This window comes from Ischnura elegans, chromosome 1 (genome assembly GCF_921293095.1).
Source record: "Ischnura elegans chromosome 1, ioIscEleg1.1, whole genome shotgun sequence".
Classification (NCBI taxonomy): Eukaryota; Metazoa; Arthropoda; class Insecta; order Odonata; family Coenagrionidae; genus Ischnura; species Ischnura elegans.
The window spans coordinates 126,094,300-126,116,613 of NC_060246.1; the positions used below are offsets into that span (position 1 = coordinate 126,094,300).

The window sequence follows — 22,314 nt, forward strand, 5'->3', positions numbered from 1 at the left end:
ATGTTCTCAAATGTACGTAAACACTCTGAAATGCTGGAGATGTCACTCACACTAAATGACAAAATGGATGTACTAGTACTTCCACGCTTGCACTAAATACACAGTGGCACCAGAACAGAGATTTAGTTTCTGTTTTGCTACTTTAATTTCAGTTTTAATACAGCAGTGCATGTCAACAACTGCATTCAGGATTTTGCTCAATCAAGAAAAATATACTCAGGGTGTTCAGTGATTGGGAATCTGGAAATATGCATGATTTTTGGTCACTCAAAATATCCATGAATTTTTGCTCCTGCTTGGAATTTAAAATCTTTTATTTCAAACTCGTTTCACATGAAATTTGTCTGTGCAAGGCCTATTTTATATACTTACATGCATGCTTCAAAATGCATTGATTGCATTTTAAATTGCACTTTATGAGTGCAAACACTGATTAGATCACTTTTTCAATTTTAACAAATTTGTTGATATTCCAAGTGTTGCATTCATAAAATAAGTGAATAATTTCTTTGAAAAATGTAAGAATTTTAACTAGGATAATACAAAATTATAGAATTAATTAAAAGTATTCAGTAAATGTAGTTTTGTAAAATTCGTATACATAGCTTTTATCTCGTAAGATTGACCTGGAATTTAGTAAAATTTCCCTAGAAAACCTGGAATTCTGCAGGAATTTTTCTGCTTTCATACATATATACGTCTTGTATACTGTATATATATATGTCTTGTATACTGTATACGTATACTGTATATGCGTGGTAGGAGGACATTTGCTGCGTTATATACATTTGGTAGATGGTGGGTAGAAGGTTTTTATACGTATACAGTATACGTGTATCTTCTACTGTATACGCATGTTATACACTACGTATATTTAATGTATACAGTAGCATGTGTGCTGTCTGGGACTATACTCTTGCAAATTTGCTTATGTGGTCAAGTGATGCAAAACAACTGTGTGATCAAATTATCTCTTCAACGCTGTATAAGAAAATCTGAGTAAGGAATATAAGGAGACTATTCATGCAAATATTCAGGATTTTAAGAATATTTATTTATTTTAGCATTAATATTTCTAGGTTGCTGCAAACTAGTATTCTGCATATGCAATTGCATATGCAGAATACTAGTTTGCAGCACTAGATTAATCACTATTACATTTCACTTACTTCTATTTTCAATTCCATTTTTGAGAACAATATCGGTTTCTCCTTAAGTGAAGTACACCACTCACTTAGCATTTCATCCCAGAATAAACACCAGGATTTATTTTAGTTCGAAATTCATTATAGCTTAAAATGCCATAAATGTGCTGTAAAGAGTACACACAGTAAAATTCACCAGAGCAAGTGCATACTGCATTTTAATCCCATGGACAGCGGCAAACCAAGCTACCTCTTGAGCAACATGGTCTAAATGCAGGATTGGTCACATACGTTGTACTACTTAAATTATCACTCTTCAAGCTGTCAAGAAATAACTGAAGTGCATCATTTGCAATACGTTTCACTAAGTTATATACTTCTGACTTTGAAGGGAGGGGATCACCTTCTTCTGGATCACTTGACAAATCAAATATCAGTGGTTCCTTTGTGTGGTTGGCTCTTGGAGGGAAATATCCAGAGCAATCAGGGGCCCCTCCTGTGAGAGACAACAATCCATTCAGTGCTTGGTAACAACACAAAGAAAATTACTTTTTCTCACCATTTTTCCAAGAGCTAAGGCTGTGTAATCACAGACATGTTTGACATTATTGTCTAGGTTTGACTTCATTAGCTAAAGGTTTTCTTATTTAACCTAAGGATTCTTTAAACATTTATTTTAATTTAATTCTCATATAATGAATAAAAGACCATAAGGAGCCACAAAGCTTAAGATATTCATGCATACTTGTAATATCTGATAAAATATTACTCATACAAGGAATGAAAAAAGCTTCAATGAAGCCTTGAAGTACTAGGCTATTAAATATGTACAGGGGACCAGTAAATTTTTAGGGCACATACTTAAAACCTCACTTACAATTCTATAAGGCTACATAGAAATGAATAGAACAAAAGTATAATGGAACTATAAAAGCCATTATGGATTACTAGGTGCTTCAAGTCTGGAAAAATTAAAATATTCATTGATATCAAACCTGAAAAAAAGACTGCCTTGTAATTTCCAACTCGTACAGCTCCAATATCTCCATCATTCCCTGAAGCTCCACTGTTTGGGTGGAACAAGATCCTGCTATAACTACTGGAGTCATTTCCAAAATATAGAGGTTCATTATAAACATGAGATAGAATCACATCAGTGATGTCTTTTCCATCAAATAAACGGTTATTTGGGAGTTTGGCACCAGTTATTGATGCTAGAGTTGGCATTATATCCAGTGCTGATAGTAATTCTTTGGATACTCTTCCTCCCTAAAACATAATAAATACTGACATTACACCAATAAACCCATCAGCCGAGATGGTAGTTTAAAATACCCCACACAGAGAAATAGCTTTTCTTTTTCATTTTGCCATTTAAAACTGCTCAAAATTTAATTTCCGAAAACCTTGTTTCATACAATCAAGGTATATATTGGCAACTGAAATTTTAATTCCTTACAGCATCACGCACCTTTACCCGAGGAGGCCAATAAATGAATGAGGGAACTCTATGCCCTCCTTCCCAAACAGTTTGTTTTGATGCTCCTCCACCACCACCTTTGGATGGATTTCTCTGCCAGTTGCCACTAAATGGCCCCCATGACCCAGAAAGCTGACATTTTACTTCCCAGGGGCCATTATCACCTAAATGGTGGGTGAAATAATATATTAATTTGAAAACACATTATTTTCATAGACTCTTTACCACGATTTTATAAAATTTCATATCCGATTCCTCAATGAATCAAATAAGAAATCATAAAAAATCAAATGGCATTATAGTAGTGTATATTATATTTTCAGAATACAGGAGAGCCTTAAATATCCATCGTTCCATTAATGGTTTGTTTAATTTATCCATTTCTCCAATCACTTCCCTACTCTTGTTTTCCCCACCTCAAAACTTAGTTATTTACTGAATTAGCGCAGAAAAGGCAGAAAAAGCATGAAACAGAGACCCAAGTACATATAAATTACAGGGAAAATTATCAGAAGTAGAGCATCACTTTCTTTCAATTACCTGCATGAGCATTAGGAAGGATAATTGAAGCTCCAATAATATATCTTTGTTGATCAAATTAAAGACAATATTTGACAATAATACTGATTATTTTATACGTATCCTTTATTTCTAACAACACACAGCAAACTCAGTAAAAGTGTAAATATAACTCACTTAGAAACCAAATTAAGGTTTCTCTTGCACTGAATTTGGATATATTGATAGTTGACATTGTTTTGACAGCAGTTGCAATTTGTCCCACAATATCATCTATTTCATTGAGAGCCTCTTTGTAGACAGTATCCTTGTTGTTTGTACCATTAGCAGTGAGGAGAGGAACATGAACATGAGAGAAAGCGCCATACAAAAAGAATGGTGGTCCATTGTCATCACTGTAATGGAATGGAGAGATAATGGCTATTCATGATTTTTTCTCCAATAAGAAGAAATGAATGAAATTTTATAAATGAGAATATATCTGAAGAATCTATTAGGTATGTACAAACCTGTTGAAAATAAAATCTTTCGCAAAGGCTGCATATAAAGCAGAAAGTTCCTCCAATTTCACCGGCTGGTGAATAATCGAATGGTTTCCAACCAAGGGAAGTGCTACATCATCTCTGCATTGAGAAACTGACTCCCACTTTGGTATATCATTAGCTGAAACATTAAATTTATTTACCATATTTACTACATAACAGTTCATGATTATGAGCATTTTAGGGTCTTTAAGGGTTATCTCAAGCGAAATAACTACGCCCTATGTAACTGGAACAATGCATCCCTTTATCGAGGCACAATAGGGTGGTTTCCTATTATTTTTTTATTGCCTAAATCGAAAGATTATTACTCCTGGAGTACGTATTTCACGCTTTTACATTTCTAAATGATGATATCTATTTTTCGCTATTAAATGAAAAGTGAAAATTTTCAAGCGCGCGAAGACGCGACGCATAAGTATGAATGCTGGGAAATCTCTCCGTGTGACTTATTTCTGGTTCCCGCTGCCGCCCTGTGAGGTGACCTTGAGGGGAGGCTTAGCGCTGATACGACGCAGGCTGCTAGCGGGTAGCTGAGCACCCTGCTGGCTGGTAGCGCTTGGCTTAAATAAGGATTATTATTACCTTATCAAATGAAGAAAACTTTCCGACCTTAGCCAGTTTTAATAAGTGATTATTAAGACATGTTTCCCTGAGCTCTGTACCTCATGCATGCATTGGTAACCTCAGACAGTGTATAACTCCTAATTTCTCGTATAGAAACTAGGTCCCTGTGACGTCACGTGGAGTGGCATCGCATGGGCGCCAATCTGGCCCTTTTCAAATGAGGATAAAAATGGACCATTGCCATTCGTCTAAACCGGTATTTCTAAAACGAAATAATTTGTATATTATGAATACAGTAATGCTGGGTAACGAATCGCAATCAATGCCTTTCGTTTTCTTTGATGAAGAAAACTACCCTATTACAAGTGTGTCGCACTTAGAAACTAGTCGAATCACAAAGGCCGCGGATTCAGTCACAGGTTCGCGCTATGGCTGGAAGCATGTGCTCCAGGACGCTACTCTCCTCATAAGGGTGCCAAATACCTAGGGTCCCGTTACCCTGCTGGTGCCAAGGGTCCTCTGCCTGTCTCCCTCCAAGTGCTGCTGCCTTACGGTGGTAGCGTGCACTGATTTGAACGGTACAAGCATATTGGCTTTTGGCTTATACTAGTTATAACTGACACAGCTGGATGTCTTATAGTGAAAATTTCTTGCATATATTTAAACAGGCAGATGTTGGCTCAAGCTGTTATGTCAGCAACATAAATTACATGACACAACATCTAGCTCTGAGGATAATGGTTGACTCAGCCATTGCAACAATGGCAATAATGGACATCCTAACCTAACAGTAAACCCAATGGCTTTATACCACAGTTAGAACAGTCATCCTCCTATTCTTGCAAGGTTGCAAGTATCCCCCTAATGAACTAAGTCACCTAGATGCCATCAAAAAGGAATACTTCTGATTGATATTCAGTACACAACTAAATATGATGTGGTTGATATGTGAAGCTGTACCTACTACACATTGGGAAAGGGAAAGGAAACTCTTCTGACTAAATCTTAGATTATCGAACAGACATTCATAGTTAACCACTTTGTTAGCATTCGAGCAAAAGGAGCAAACTTATAAATGGATTTGGATAATATACCCACAAATCGAATAATATAGGGCTATGGAAGGACAAAAGCAATGGGTTGTTTTTCTATTGCACAAGTCATAAATATTTTGACCACTCTTTTGAAACCCATGCAGCAATTTTACCAATAATTTGAGGAAAAGAGGAATCAGTAGGGATTTTATCAACTAGGAAAAAACGCAAGATCTACACGGAATTGAGAAGTGGCTTGCGGCACTACGGGGAAACAAAGGTCCACATGAGTTGGTGTATTTCTGGTGAGAGGTCTATTTATTGAGAGGCAGACCTTTTTAGATTGTTGCACCTCCAAACAGTACTTTTTCCTTTAGTTTTGGAATTGGAGGATAAGATATTCATATTCCTATTGAATACTGTACGTACCACAAATATAGAGACTTGAGTTTGAATGCTCATATAAACCATACCCTTTAAGCTATTATCATGATCTTCCTACCATACTTTTCTTTTTATACTCTGAGCTCCTTAATGTGGTTGAAAAAATTTTTGTCTTTCTAGTTAAATATAGGTATTAGGTCGTATACTAAAAAGTACTGGTTTTTAAAGTCTTTCTGAATAAACCTCAACTTTAAACATTGGCCAACATTAAGCACACATTTTACTTAACTGAATTTATATATTACATGGAGTAAGGCTTTTTTTGGCATCATTCTTAAGTTTCATTCCTCTACCATAATTATTACAATTTTTATTGTATAATTTAGAAAAGAATATTTGCTAAACAAAGGTTGCCCGTACAAGGTGAATTTGGACACTGTTTGTCATTGGCTGGTCTTCCGTACCTTTGCACGTACGTTATAAATTACATACATATTTACCATTATGCGTTGATTTTATAATGATTTTTATACTTTAAGCAAGGTGATGAGCCCTAGGTATGGGGGAAGAGCTTGTGCTTAATGAATGGCTGAAGCATTTATAACAAGAATATCTCGACTTGAGGTCAGGATATTCTCGCTATACATACTTCAGCTATTCATAAAGCACATGATATTCTGATGCAAAAAAGGAATTGTTTTCAGAAAATTTATGAATACGACTTTCAAAATCTATATTAGAGCTAGGAAATAGAAGACAATTCCAATGGAAGCAGTCTTGTATTACCTTGGTTGAAATTCATTCTTTACCTTCTCCAGATTTCATTGCTAAATACAATATCAGCTACAGCTATATTTCATGTCTAATATTACATAGACTCATATAACTGCAAATGGCGGCATCCAGGGATGGCTGTACAAGTTTGTCATGTTTTGTACTACAAGGGAGTAGGGAAATCCCCTATTGGAAACTAGGTTCTAACAGGCTTCATGAGGATCAGGTTGGTGTGGTGGCTATAGTGTTGGCTTTCCACCCTGTGGGCTCTGGTTAAAATTCCAGTAGTGGTACAGAAGTTTCAGATACAGCCCGATCCCTACTTGAATGATTAGTAGAGGGCATTTCAAGCATAACACCCCGTTCGTTGGATGAGACATTAAGCCGTGGTCCCTGAGGTCCCATTTTGTTAAGAGCATGTTAATGCTGATTCTGGGTTTCTCTCCACCCTTCCCTTATGATGAAAATAACCTCAACTCTCAGTCCCCTCCACCAAATACCATACCATATGGGCATCATCGTAAGCTATCTTATCACCATTATAGAGTTAACTGCGATAAAATGGGGGCTAATGTCTCTCTCCCTTTGAAATCACTCTTGTTGAGACAATTTCTTCCTGACTGCTTCTAATTTGTTCATACATAATTTCATGATAAATACATACCATGAGAGCAGCAGGAGCATTGAGGAATATTCAAACCAGGTGGATTTGTACAGCCCATATCAACACTATATGGGACACCAAGGTAGCTCTGAAAGCCATGATCCAATGGATGATGTCCCTCAGAAAGGCCTAAGTGCCATTTGCCTGTAAGAATGCCAAGTTAGCTGAGGAAAGATCCTTAAATAATCCCTTCAAACAAAAAGAGTTTAAATTTTTTCCAAAAAGTAAATGTTGGTTATTATTCTTTGCAGGAATAATACTCATTCTACCCAAAACTTTTCAGTTTCAGTGAACATTGTTAGATAGATTGTTCGATGAATGGTTAACTGAATGTTGGATTATTCAACTCAAATGCACATATGTATTTATAATTATGTTAAAAGTTATTTCCTCATATAACTCAGTGAATGAAAAGTCTGATTCTCACCAAACATTGCAGTTCTATATCCAGCATCTAACAACATTTTAGCAATGGTTGTTTCATTAGAAGGGAGGCCTCCAACAGCATCAACACCAAAGTTTTGAAATACTCCAGTACGAAGTCCCAACCTTGAGGTTAAAAGAGCAGCTCTTGAAGGAGCACATACTGATGCTGCAGCATGGAAATCAGTGAACCTAGAAGATATGGAGGGCTTAGAAATTGTGTTCAGGAATGGTATAATTTTATCCTCATAGAGGCTTTTATTATAATATTACGAGCATTTCGAATTAAATTGTGTCCTATCTTTACTTTTAAAGTCAGAATAAATATAAATTTATTGGAAAAGGAAGAATGAAAAATAAGTTTTTACGAGTCTCCTTAGGATTTCATAACTACATATATTCCGCGGTATTTAATAGAAAATAATGCAGAATGTCTTTGTCAATTTTCCCTAAAACTTTCTGACAGAGCTCATGTAGGTACCTAATGAAAAATTATTAGCTATTGCACGACTTTCATGGAAGAAGTTTTTTGTTGATGAATTCAAAATAACCATTAAGATATTTTTGCTATTATAGGCTGTTTTATTTAAGAGACTATGTCTTCCATGAAAATTTCATCTAATTAAAGGGAATATTAATGGTTTTGTGAATATTTTATATCAGTATGCTGTGTTTGTTGCTTTTCATCAATATATGTCAAATATCCTGACAATTTTCATATGGAAGTAGGAATTCTTTGTAACACTTGAATATATAATATGTTGCTGTTCAGGATGGCTTAGGGAGAGGAACTGGCCTTCTCTTCCCTGAAAATGTAAACTTTGTATGCATGTAGCCTGGGCCAATCTATTATTAAGCTATTTGGTTTTTATAGGAACACAGCAATGGGAGGGCGCAAGTTGCAACAAAGGGAATAGAAAACTGTGAAGGAAAGATACAGTTTCTGTGCCATGAATAGGAACTGCAATTGCTTCAACAAACTCAACACGTTGTTCCTTCTGAAATAGGTAATGCACTATTCTATTCAAGTTGGCCCTATGATATTTAGTAAGATTTACCCTCCAGGTATCCTGACAAGTAATGAACTGCTTCCCCCCGCTCCTCAGTAGCCTTAATCTACTTCTAGCCATTTAAAAAAAATTGATCGATTTTTCCTACTTCTTTTTACCTTTCCATTACAACTTTATCTAAGAAATGAAACAGTTGAATAGTAGCAACTAGATAATTGCTTGAACTGTTGTGGTGGAATTTATTAGTTGTAGTGTTCATGTGATTTCTCTTAGGTGTTAATTACCTGATAAGAGAAAAATTAGTGGGGCTGAAGGGAAGCAGATTTGTTGTCAATTAGGTAAATCAAAATGTAATGGGAATCACCTAGGGAGATAGCTGTTCCAACAAGAATGGATGTTGCTGCAAGATTTCATTAGAAAACTCTCGGATGGGCTTCACGTAAGGTACTTTGCCATCCCCTCAGTTATCAGAATGGAAATCCTTCAGATGCTAATGGATACGATCATTTTTCCTTTGGTTCAAATATTTTCCTATATGGTTTTTCCTATTTTATTATATGGTTTCCTTTGGTTGCTAGACCAAAACGCACATTCTATTCATTTCACATACTGAGCTCAAATTATTTTCCTGAGAAAATGAAAATTAACAAGAATTCTTATCCAAGATACATTGGTATAGAATTATTTCTTAGCTTAAATATTTAGGAAGCTCATTAAGGTAGAAATGAAAAGAAACATGCAGTACATCACAGAACATGCTTAGGGACTCCTAGTTGAATGGATTGTTCAGATGCCACAAATATTTATTTGTACCTGCTGCATAATTAAATTTTATTTTCTATTTTGACTATACGTATCCATTTGATGACAAAATAGTGTATTGTACCCTCTCACTTCCACATGCCTCTCTGGGCATCTGTACCAATGTTTGCCATCCCCTGTCTATGTTATTTAGAGTTAATGAAAAAATAGTTTCACAACTTTAAAATATTTATTACTTATTAAATCCATCAAAAATCATATCAGCAGTGACTTATCTATTCATGTATGCCTTCTCTAACTGAATAATGACAAATCAAACACAGATTAGTACAGGACAATCACATTTTATTAGCAACATCTGATAAAAATTACACGTAAAAGGGACAAAATTTAAATATTTGACAAACCTGAGACCTTCCATAGCAAGATTATCCATGTTTGGGGTAGCTGTCCTGGCCTTACTGTGCAAGAAAGAATTAACAGTGCTTGGAACCCACAGCCAGTTAGCGCCCAAGTCTCCCCAACCCATGTCATCAGCCACCAACAACACAATATTTGGATTTCTTATATTAGCATTGCTCTCAGTTTCACTGCTAGTAGTGTGACCATCACCTCTTCCACTGGTAAGGTGTAGCAGGACACCCAGAAACAGAAAGTGGATTATGCTTATGTAATTCATGATATGCAGCAATGCTAAATGTTATTCGTGATATGCAGAGATGCTTAGCTTAAAATTTTCAAAGGATGGATTTCAGAATTATTATGGAAAATCGACGCTTAGATCTCATTAAAGATTCATATCAACAACATGATTTATGCCTTATACAATGATCTAACTCTTCCAAAAGTGGTAAAGTTTCATGCAAGTTACAGGAATTGATCTTTGGCATGAAATATCTGATACGTAATTATGCTGACTAGCAGGTTTTAAATAATCATGATCAACACCATCAAAAGGCTTATACAAAATTTATTAAGGACATCAAAAGTTAGATGGAGGTTTAATTCAAACTGCCCAGTGAGTTCTCTGAAATCCTTGGCCTGGAAAGATAGAAAATTTATTTAGGGAAGGATCAGCAAAGAGTCACATAAACTATGGTAAAATATTAGAAGATTAACTTACCAATGCTTTGTAAAATCAATCGAATCTGCAAAATGAAAAAAATGCATAATTATTAAAATATGATAAACCAAAATGAAAAATAGATCAGGGTCAAGAAACAAGGTAAGTAATCAGCTGGAGAGAAAATTCACTTGATATTGCAATACTTCCTATGAAAGGAAGATCCTTATTGATACATATATTGACTTCACATTCTCTCACATGGTATTTTATGAAAATTCACAAACACAAGGCAAAAATGGGATGTAGGTATATTTAAATTGTGGCTACAACTTCGCAATTACAAAAAGAGCTTTGCTTACCTGATCTTCATTGGCACAATGGAAGACATAGCAGTTAAAATTCTTTGCCACATTGCAACTGGTTTCCCTAAAAGAGAAGATATTAACAATTAATGATGAAGTCCACAAACATGCTCATAATCAGATTAAAAAACAAATGCTTTTTATTGCACCTTTTTCTATACATGATTAAAATTTTACACAATGGATTGTGCACTTCTGCAATACACAGTTAAAGACTGGCAGAGTATATGGTAAAAATAATTTTCATAATAACTCTCCCACAACAACATTAATGAAACCTCCTAGCAGAAAAATTTCTATCTTTAAAAATATTTCCCTTAAGAAGTGGAAAACCAGCCACAAAAGAACCTCCTCAAATCATTTTCATAAGTTTGAATGAATCCTTCTATTAAATTTAATCCATTATTAGTCAGTTTAAAACTATTTTCATTTGCTTTAAATTTAAAAGAGCAAGGATTTGAACATGATTTTGCCCACCAAAATACCGTATTTATTTGAATATAGTCCCCCCTTTTTTTTCCAAAAATGCCCATGGTAAAAATAAAGGGGGGAAAACTATATTCAAAGCCATTTTTATTTTTACCGAAACTCAAGCCTCAAAATTAGGGGGGGGGGGAGACTATATCCAGAGGGGGACTATATTCGGAGAAATACGGTACAAAACCCATCCCACTACACAAGTTGACCTCTTATTACACAATACAGAGTAATTGGCAATTGATACCCAATATTTGGATGCCTTGACCTTTCCCAGAAATTTTTCAAATAGATTTACCAATATCTCAGACTAATCTCCTTACGTCAATGGAGTATTTTATCTCTTCCTTATTAAATTTTTTACTGTATTCAGCAAATGTTAAAAGATAAAATCATTTAATGTAAAATTGCATATAGGGAAAAAGAATAAGAAGAATTCTCTGTAAACTACACATAGTAAACATAAACTACAAAGAAAGTTGCCTATTTCTCTCTACCCCAGTACACGAAAGAAAAAGATCAGAAAATCTTGTCTGAATCCCTACGGAACACGCTAAGCTACATAGTAAGATGCATTGAAAACTAAAAATCTAAACCGTAAAAGTATAACATAAAAATGGGATAAACCTATGAGCATGATTAAGGATAGACTTGGTTTATAGAAGCCATTTAGGTACTTACTTGCGATCAACAAAAACTGAGAGAATTTGACCATGCCTCAAATCAAACTACATAGCATAAAATACTGCCACAAAACATATCCACCTTTCAAAGATAGCTTACCCAGCAATGTAAGCAAAGTGATCTGGGAGATCGGAACGCCCTCCACAGGATGATATTTCCATATATGAATGCTTCAGAAAAATCTGAAAGCAAAATAAATACATATATCAACTACACAGTAAGACAACATGCATACACATCCATTTTTTTGTTCTTTGGGGCCGTATGACAAACAAAATGGCTTATTCACTTAGGCAAGGAATCTGATCCTTTTTTTGTGGTAAATATTGAAAATTGTTTGTACAGTATCTCTTTTCAGGTCTCTCGCATTGTTCAACCAATGAGTCTCAAGGGAAGAAAGAATGGTCTCCTATTAGAGTCAGAATTACCTTAAAATGTTGATCGAACAATTTTTATGAATTTCAAGAAGCAATTATGAAAATAATAAATCAGTTTCCTAACACTAGCTTGGCACAATATTTTATCGTAGATAAAGTAGTCTATTAGTTCATTAGACAGCCTACACCACCTCTTCTTGCTCTTAAAGTGAAAATAAAGGGTATTCCATGCAACGAGTTTTAATTATTCGAAGATAGCACAGATATGAAAATAAGGTCTAAATTACTCCAAAGATGCTCATGAATGAATTAGCCATCTTACTCAATAATCCAATTGACCTTCCTTACTATGAATATTTGTTGCTATACGGCATATAATTTTTCAAAATCAAATAAATATGTACTTACCTTTCCTGTCTGCCTTGATGAAACTTGTACGCCCATATCCTGTATTTCAAACTGACCTTCTTCTTTATCCTTATCACCATTTACCTGATCTCCTGACTTAATTTTACTCATACGATTACGAAGCACAGCAGTGATGGCTCGATCAATTTGATTTACATCTCCTCGGCTGCCAGTTGAAACTATCCCCAGGTAACGCACAGGTATACCAGCCCTATAAAAATATAATTACATTATCAGTAAAGAATAAATTACATATCTCGATATACATTATTTACATAGCAGATAAAGGGTAAATAATTTTTTCCACTGTTCTCAAATTTGAAACTTGGAAACCATAATCTTTACCTTTCACTCTTTGTACTAGGCACTCCACTCAAAGGGCGCTGTTCTTTGGAAGACAGTTTGGCTTTAAAACGAGCTTCGAGGGCAGTAGTATCAACTTGAAGCTTACCAAGAAGTCTGATAATAGGTGGATATAACTCTCCCACTGCATTGTGACCCTATAGTTCCATGCAAAATTAGTAAGAACGGGTGAAATTATGAGAACAGAAGTTAAGACAAAGGTTAAGGAAGGAAAAAAAATACCAAGTTAATAATGCCCCTTATTAATAATAAATATCAGGTTCATGCAAAATGCATTAAATTTGTAAATCACAAGCAATAAAATAATTAATACATATGTTACATTTTTCATTCATACATGCATGGATATGATATTTGATAAAGACTAATTAATGTACATAACTACAGTAAAGCATAGTCAACTCGAAATTCAGGGGACAAAAATCGGATTACAGAACCCACATAAAAATGCAAAATATACCTTGATATGTAGTAAGGAAATAAACAAACACCAAAACACATACCAACACCAAGTCCATGTAGTCAGCGAATATGTACTGTCACAATGAAAGCTGACTTTCATGACTTGCATCCAACAGTGCAAGTCCATGCATAGCAATATGGTTTCAAATCTAAATACAGAAGAAATTTTTTTGCCGACCCTGTGACAAATGATTTTCATGCCTCAAGGAACATTGGCTGAACTAACAGTTTATTAACAAAAGCGTCTCAATGTTAGAAATGCATGACCTGGGCATCAACTTCACTTTGTAGTCAATGTTTATCTGCTGGGTATTTAATTAAGGTTGTAACACACACATGAGTTGGAATACCATTTTATAAGCCTTCAACTAAGTCCTCCAACTTTCCTGAGAAAGCATGCCCTGCTTTTGGAAAATGGGTAAATAGATTTTGGATTTATAGAGTATTGAAGGGTATAGATTGAGTACCAACTGAAGATTACCTTTGGTTACCAGTTATTCTTATACTTGAAAATAGTACGTATTCAGGGAAAAAAATGTTACTAAAGCAGTCTTCGGAAGCCACTGACTAGAAGTAGTCAGCATCCAACTTTATTTAGGTAACTTTCAGGCTTATAGAGATGTAAGAAGCTATAAGAAAAATTTGAAGGTGGGCTACACAACTGGTCTGAGTCTTAAGTTAGTTTTAGTCGACAAAAGACTCGCGGGAAAAATATGAAGCAAGATCTGGAGACAGCACGAACATAACTTTTGATTTATGGTTAAAATAAAAATCTATAATCAAGCCCATTTTGACCAAAAGACAATAAAAATATAATCAATTTAAATAAATATAAGTGAAAGTTATCCTATCTCTCTCTGCCAACACTGTTAATGTGTATTGGATAATTTAGCAAATACAAGCAGACAAATCAATGGGTACAAACTTACATAGATACTCTTAGTCAATTTAAATAAATATCTATATTTTGTAATTTTTAATTTCAACATCAAAAAGGCACAAAATTAAAAAATAAATTTTTAGATTTTGCAAGGTCCTAAGATTTTAAATTAATTAAGTCAAAATTTTTGTTCCACACGAGTTAGTGGAAAACAGGAATTAGAAAAGAAGCAAATATGTCAAGATTTTGGCGAAAAACCTTTTCATCAAATTTTAAGAAGGATAACTGAAAATGTACAGCTAATGGGGACACAAGTGTAGCCTCAAAATCATAATGTGGAACTATACCTTCATCATGTATATGTAGTCAGATTATGCATACCTAATTTTTAAACGAAAATATACTGTTGTTACATTTGAATCCTTAGGCTATTAGTAGTGGGCCCACATACACCAGACAATTCTATTTACCCATTTATGTTCACACACAAAAATAGTAGAGATCTTTGATCGATACGCCAGTTAGTTTAGAGTTATAAAACTTGGAAAACTTATTATTCATGGATCCTTTTCCCAATCAGTCAATTATGAGAAGCTGCCAAATGATGGACACCAGGGAAGAATGGACAAAGTATTTTTTTTTAATTCTTTGATTCAAGAAACTTGTACATATAATGATATTAATACGGTGATACAATGGAAGAAAATATATAAAATAAAATGGAATTACTAGACATTGTGCAAAGAGAAATTTCAATAATTTTAATTTTACACGTAGAATCATGTGAAATCCACCAGTTGGAGAATTTTTACTAGAAAAGAAAGACTTGTACATATTTTAATGGATTTCAAACTATACAGGGACAGAGTGGCATAACTTGGGAAGTATAAGTGCATAACTTGATGATGAGCTCGGTAAGACACTAAAATATGCACATTTTCCACATAAATCAGCTTTACTTTCCCACATGGTGTTCATGACGTGGTAAAGCAGAGACACTTCACAGCAAATGATACAGAAGAAGATATGCAGCCTGATCCACATAATCAGGTTCCTAATTAAATAAATTGTTTTCCATTGTTTTGATGGTGGCTTAATCCTCTTCCATTAAGGAAATGAGAATTCTTCTTCCAATTTTTTACCAATAAACAGAAAGGAAAGCAATGCACATTGAGTGGCTGGAAAATCTAACATGCCATATGGCACTTAAGTTTTCCTAACAATATAAAAGGAGCAACTTTGCTGCCATTGCTGCGGAGCTTATCTTATAGATCATTTTTGGAGCATTTAGAGCTAATTGCTATGGTGGTTGATTCACAATGGCAATTATAAAGATATTGCATATGGAGCTGCACAAATTACACTTACACAGCAATCCATGTTATGAATGTCAATACCTTAATGAAAAAATTGTAATTTTAAGCATGGGGTAAATATTGTAGCCGTACCTTCAAGATACTCAGGGTAATTGGTTTCCCTTCAGCCTGTTTCATGTACGAAGACAGGCGGCCTCTCTGCGTTGCTCTGATCCAATGCCCATTGAGCTCATCCACTAAATCACCAATTTCAACTTTATCCTGAGAAGATAATAATTAAGCTAAGTCACATAACTTTAATTGGAATTCATTAAAAAACAATCGAAATAACAAATCTATGTCCCTGCTACATTGAATCTCCAATCTATAAGATTTAGGTTTCAAAAAAGGTGAAATGATTAATATTAGCAAAAATAGTAATCTATATGAAGGAAACGTATAATATGACGTATTATTAAAATTTGCATACATATTAATAAATTTATTCCTACTCTTCATGGAAGACTACTGCAGCACTACTCTTACCCTACACTCCATTGTGAGCAGTGGTGTCATGGTGCCGGAATGCCATTCCGGCACTGGTTAACAAAAGACATAATAATCAAATAATACTTTCAGCAATTTTGTTGCCTCAAAATTTCTAATTTATACATTCATAACCAAAACAAAAAAAATTATCAATAAAATGTAAATAATGACTTGTAATATAAAACACACAGAGTAATATTTCACTTCTAGAAAGAGTTAAGAAAAGTGCATTCTGGTGCTGCTAACTTTGCAATGACATCACTGATTGTGAGTAGAAGATGGATAAGGCTACCCTTCCCTTTCATTCAACAGATGGTAGGGCCAATCCCATCTTGCTGGAAAATATGGCCTGATTACCCACAATGGTGTGCAGGCTGAAGGTATGGCTATCACCTATTTTTAACACAGCATAGGCCTACACTCCACTGAAGAGTTTCTTTTTATCGGGGTCCTCGTCAATAAATCTAGAATCAGCTGATGTACAGAAGTGAAAAAATGAATGCAAAGCTTATCCAAATTCATGGAACATAATGGTTAAGTGTCTAATAGTTGTAGAAGGTAGGAGTTACATTTCATTGATTGTATATGAGTCTAAGGCTCCAATGATAAACAGAAAAGAGAAAATGATGGAAAAGTTTCCACTCAAGCAGCTAATCAGGTGTCCTTGAAACTTGAATGTACTCATTCATGTCAGAAGCCAAAATATTTATCCACCACAACATGGGAAAAAACATATATAAGGACATTATATACCACATATGTCAGACTATGAGAAAGATTTCCCAACCTAGAGAGAGATTCCCTCCCTAGATAATATATGGATGGAGAAATAATACTTAAAAAAGAGGAATCATATTCATTAAAACTTTTGCAGGTACTCATCATGTTAATTAAAAACTTTTGGGCTATGTCACCGTGTCAATTTTTAGCTGGCCCCAACATTTCCCAACCTTTCGCTTTCTCAAGGGAATTTGTTTCCCTTCCCTTGATTCCCTAGAGAAAGTGACCAGCATCGGTTGGAAAATGTTGGGGTCACCCAAAAATTGATGCGCCGACATACCGAAAAGTTTTTATTTAACATGGAATCATATTGTCAACCAAAGGTTATTGCAATCAAGAGAGGGGTTAGACCCAGAGAGGGGTTAGGGAGGGCTGTAGCACCTTAGGTACCCAATTTAAACAAGATAAATGGTAATTTTGTTCAGACCCCCACAACTGCAGGGAGGATACCCCTCACGCCCCCAACCCTTCCCCCTCTTGTCCTTATCCAGGATCCGGCGAAGCTGTAAACCAAATTTTCACATTGACTTCTAGTTGCAGGCCTCATGCTTAACACGTTCAGCACCACTTCGGTCATAATGATAGAAACATGTATTTTGTCATCACGCCGCTTCGGTCGTTATGACCGAAGAATGAGCCTTTCTTTTGGCTGCTCATAGCATGCTGTCAGTCACAGCTACTTCGGCGATGGGTGTGCGAAGTGAACGAAGCGGCGTGCGTAGCCGAATGTGCACAAAAACTAAAAATGGAAAGGATCCAATTATTAAAACGAAAGAAAAACGAAAAACATGTCAGCGCAATGGACAAATTCGTCTAAAAGTCTACGGCTGGGTACGTGTTAAATTGGCATGTAGCCAAAAATTGGTAGTGCCATGAGGGTTGAAAGTATTACCTCGTATTTTCTGAGGCATATTCAAAAAAATAATTGAGTGTTTGCACCTTTACATAAAACACACTTTCAAAAAGTACTGTCACCATTCTGTTAATCGATCAGAGATTATTTTCAGTGGGCTACATCGCATAGTATCAGAGGCAGCTGCCAGATTACATATACATACTGCAATGATATGAATTACTTGAAGAGAACTTACATCTTCTCCAGCCACTCCACTCTCCTCAACAGCTACGACTACTCCTCTCTCTCTAACAAAGCTATAAATATAAATGAATGGCATTTGTTGATAACAGAAAAAAAGAAGTAGGTAATCATAAAAGGAAAGTAAAATATTGCACAACATACCCTACGTTCAATCCAAGAATTCTGCATGGGACAAATTCATGGGTGACGTAGTCAGTTAACTGCCAAGTTTCATCAAGAAATACAGCATTCTTCAAGCATAAATGAAAAGCAATTTTGCTACATTGAAGGAGAACAGAAAGGAAGATTTCACCAAGAATTTCATCCCCCAGAATTGAATCTTTGGTTTGATAAACCCCAGTGGGATACTTGTACCTAACCTTGGAGTGGAAAAATAATTATTACAATTTTGCAAACCATAACTTCAAAAACATTACTAAAGAACAACGACTCACAATTGCTTCAACTGGGACATGCAGGCATTTCTTATTAAGGCAGGTCCTTATCAGGAGCCTCAATTTTCCACGTGGAGTAACTACTTTGCGACAGCTTCTGACTTCATTTACGGCCGTATTATAAGTGAATGTCGCCCTGTCAAATAATAAGTTGGAGATAATAAGATATTCGTTTGGATTAGTAAATGTCTTGGTATAATTAAGCTTTATACTTTACCCATAATGGACTTCAGTTATTTTTTCTAGCCAATTCCAACTTTCGGCTCCTTTATATCCAACAGAATAGCTGTGATAAAGGCCTTGCTGGAAAATATTTTCCAAATTTTGACACAGCGGCTGTATATGTTCATAGTCATCACTTATTTCCCTGTTCACAGAATCTTGCACTAAGTGCAAAACATAACCTGAAAATTCCGCCCCATAAATTTTTAGGAAACAAAAACTGTGCACTATTTATTCAAAAACTTTCGGGTAAAGTATAAAGGACACATAGGTTTACAATTAGTAAACATCTGCTAACCTTTCAATTCCCGCAGTAATGGATTCGACACCGACATATCCGCATAAAATGTTTGCTAATCATTCACATTTTCACAAAGCTAGACAGCTAATTTATTGTTACGTAAAGCAGTGAAATGGAAAACTCTAAAAATAATCACACAAGCTCAGAATCACTACAACTGCAGCAGACGTCATTAATTGATAAAAAACATACGATATACGAAAAGACACGTAGCGGCGTCCACGGTATCAGCGGTGACGTTCGTAAACTGTCTTTCAGCCGCAGTTCCCGCGCTTTCGAGTGTTTGAATTTTGGAAATCAGACCTGTAATATTTATCGATGGATTGTCGCATACATTGCCGTAGATGTATGAGCTGCAAGTTAATTTTTTACGGCTTTTTACTTGAGAGTTTTTGCTGGAGAAAGACCGTAAGAAGAATGGTTGTGAGAAGAATATATATCGGAGATTGGGAGGTATGTCAAATTTTGTTTATAAATATATGGTCTCGGTGTGCGCCTCAAGATTTGGTTATAGCTTATGGTTTTTTAATTATGGGTATATTAGAAAATCACACCATGATCGACTTTATGTTTCTGATATGTATCGTCTAATCGGATATCGAGAGTTGAGATATCTCAATATGTTAATACTTGTTCTCTGAACCAGGGCCGGCCTTAGGGCGGGGCGACCGCCCCGGGCCCCGCGCTTTGGGGGGCCCCGCGTTCGTGAAAAAAATTAAAATATACGATAGTTTTGAATCAAGGTATCATAACGGCGTAATTACGAAGTCTGAATCTGGGAGGGGAACACATAATTTGCCAGAGAGTGGTAGGGATTCAAAATGCTCGAGTTTGTAGATGGGGTATAGAGTTTAATATTTTAAGTGAAGGGTCCCGCACTGAAGGTTCGCCCCTAGCCCCGCACCTGCTAGGGCCGGCCCTGCTCTGAACAAACTTTCTGAAAGTCGAGGATTGGGATATGTTCCCTGGACTTGTGTTCGAAAGGCCATTTCGGACTTGGAGGCAGAGATTGAATTAGATATACTTTTGGAGGTGTAGTTATCAGAGGACTTTTGTGTTTGAACTTTTAATTTTAAGTCTTCTGCTGGCTTTCTCCGTTTAGATAGCATTTTATCTTTGAGGCAAATAGGCCTGTTCAATAAAGGAGGGTAGTGATCCCGACTACGAGAATTTTCCTGAAGTGAGATGCATAAATTAATCTTACACTTAGGGAGAAGATTTGCTGAAGTATTCAGTTGCCATGCCATTGTTTTTCTAACTTCTCTGATACTGTTGTCACTATAGAAGCAGGTATAGTGCATTCAGTATATCCAAGTTCTGTATGATCCCCTGAAATATTCTGTTGACCACAAATCATTGGTTAGCCTGGAGGGAGAAATGGGATCACTTGATCTTCATTAGACCGGCAAAAAACAATTGGGCTTGGCTTACACTTTATTTCCCAAATAGTTGATATACTATGTATTAAGGTCTCAAGGAAATATGTCAATGCTCTCACATTGACACACCCCCACCATGTTTTTGAACTTTCTCATTCATTTTTCTCTCAGCCTGTCCCTCATTCTCTTTTCTCTGCCGCACTAACAGCCCAAATATTTTTAGTTACCTCTCACCAACCTTCTTTAGGATTCAGTTTTCCATGTTATAAAGTGTTGTGACTCATATAAGACTGTTTACCAGTATTAGCTCAATCCTCTTTTATATTCATCAACACCTTCTTTACCAATGCTGCTCTTATATATATAGGTATTATTATTAAAGTTTTTTTGCAAAGTAATGTGCACTTCAATAGGGGTGCCGACTTACAAAAAATATTGGGGGGGCCCAAACCTTGCCCCGGGAAATTTTATAAGTAGTGAGTTTTAATTTTTTAAGAATTTTATAAGAGTCATATGATCAACATTAAAGCCCTGATAACTTGAATCTTGATATCTGGCACTCCGGGGAAGAATTGGCAAGCCTGACACATTTTTTCCTCATACCCGTAACGAATTTTTGAGGGGGCTCGGGCCCCCTCAGGCCCCATGAAGTCGGCGCCACTGCACTTCAACTCGAAAACCTGTGAAGTAGGCATCAATGGGTTAATTCCATTTATAGCAATCGATTAATAGGAATCAATATGTTGGAGGAGAATTTACTCACAGGAAAGAAAAAATATCTACTTATACATATGTATTTTCTACATGGATCATGGTAAAAACAAGTGTTATTCTGTGAAATAAGAATTCAGAGACTTAAAAATTGTTGTGTCTGAACTATACTCGATAATCTTTGTGATACGACTGGAAGTTGATTGTGGCATGCCACCCAAAAATTTGTTTCACATATGTATGTCACCAGTGGGTCACACACTCACCAGACTGGGTAACACGGCACAAAATGCTGCCCATCGGCACTGGTGGGTCACGGATATACTCAATTCTGCTCAGTGTCACCCACCAGTGGGTCATGCATAGACTCACTTTCTAGTCACTGCCTAGAGGTGTTGCTGCATTTTGGGGCCTTCCTCTGATGGGTTTAGAGGAAGTGGAAGAACGTGGTGCAGCCCCCGTTCGGGCTCATTGCAACAAGGGCTATGATAGAGGACATTTATTTTGAGGCCTTCCCATCACAATGCCTCAAGAATGTGGGATGGGCTCATTTCTGGTACTCAGGGCTACTAATTTCTGGGTTTTTGCAACCAGAGTGTTTGACTGAGACCATGAGTGTCTGGCAGAGCTACCCGGGAGCACCCTCCTGTTGGATGCCATCCCATATTTTTATCAGATTTAATTTAAAACTCTATTCAGAAGTGACCTCAGGGGGTGAAGTGGTGTAACACAAAATTATGAGTTTTGCACAAAAGTGCATACCAACAGGTTTTCCCTGATCATAAGTGGTGAGCCAAGTTGTGGATACTGCAGTTTGAACTTGGGAGGGGAGATTTAGCTTTGCTGCAAACGTGTTACAGCCCATCTATGCCATAAAGAGAGGTGAAAAGAGGGAAGAGGCAGGACATCCTGGTTAAAGATATGAAAAACATCTAGATTTATGCATTAAAATATTTAATACTGTCCCAGAAATATTTTTTGTGGATGTTAAAATCCGTGGCGTCATTTTAAAATCATGGATGGCTATAAGTACAGATTTGGAGCCATTTCCATCTATGGAATAGGGTAGTTTCCTTCATCAAAGAAACCGAAAGGCATTGATTGCGATTCGTTACCCACCATTAGTGTATTCATAATATACAAATTATATGGCAATAGAAA

At 35.9% G+C, this 22,314-nt stretch overlaps 2 protein-coding genes across 2 annotated transcripts; both read right to left on the reverse strand.

The window, feature by feature from the left end:
* Nucleotides 1-1,150: 1,150 nt before the first annotated feature.
* Nucleotides 1,151-10,126, reverse strand: LOC124169456 (arylsulfatase G-like). The gene is made up of 8 exons (XM_046548073.1): nt 9,712-10,126; nt 7,537-7,724; nt 7,110-7,253; nt 3,654-3,807; nt 3,322-3,539; nt 2,617-2,789; nt 2,141-2,414; nt 1,151-1,641 (listed from the first exon to the last, which is right to left on the reverse strand). Exons 1-8 carry the CDS (start codon nt 9,981-9,983, stop codon nt 1,364-1,366), a joined length of 1,701 nt encoding a protein of 566 aa, XP_046404029.1. The 5' UTR covers nt 9,984-10,126; the 3' UTR covers nt 1,151-1,363.
* Nucleotides 10,127-10,257: 131 nt separating this feature from the next.
* On the reverse strand, nt 10,258-19,245 carry LOC124169464. Its single transcript, XM_046548086.1, has 12 exons — nt 19,061-19,245; nt 18,758-18,944; nt 18,541-18,676; nt 18,248-18,465; nt 18,099-18,159; nt 15,832-15,960; nt 13,024-13,178; nt 12,679-12,889; nt 11,993-12,075; nt 10,730-10,796; nt 10,428-10,452; nt 10,258-10,345 (listed from the first exon to the last, which is right to left on the reverse strand). The coding sequence occupies exons 1-12, from the start codon at nt 19,095-19,097 to the stop codon at nt 10,311-10,313; spliced, it is 1,344 nt and encodes a 447-aa protein (XP_046404042.1). The 5' UTR covers nt 19,098-19,245; the 3' UTR covers nt 10,258-10,310.
* Nucleotides 19,246-22,314: the final 3,069 nt, after the last annotated feature.

Bases quoted from the DNA above. Each gene is read 5' to 3' on its own strand.
- LOC124169456 (XM_046548073.1), bottom strand. From the start codon at position 9,983: ATGAATTACATAAGCATAATCCACTTTCTGTTTCTGGGTGTCCTGCTA. The intron at 7,254-7,536 runs GTGAGAATCAGA...GCATTCTTACAG, and splicing joins ATATAGAACTGCAATGTTTG to GCAAATGGCACTTAGGCCTT. The intron at 3,808-7,109 runs GTATGTATTTAT...TTAATGTTTCAG, and splicing joins ATGCTCCTGCTGCTCTCATG to CTAATGATATACCAAAGTGG.
- LOC124169464 (XM_046548086.1), bottom strand. From the start codon at position 19,097: ATGTCGGTGTCGAATCCATTACTGCGGGAATTGAAAG. The intron at 18,945-19,060 runs GTTAGCAGATGT...CGGAATTTTCAG, and splicing joins ATTACTGCGGGAATTGAAAG to GTTATGTTTTGCACTTAGTG. The intron at 13,179-15,831 runs GTACGGCTACAA...ATGGAACTATAG, and splicing joins TTACCCTGAGTATCTTGAAG to GGTCACAATGCAGTGGGAGA.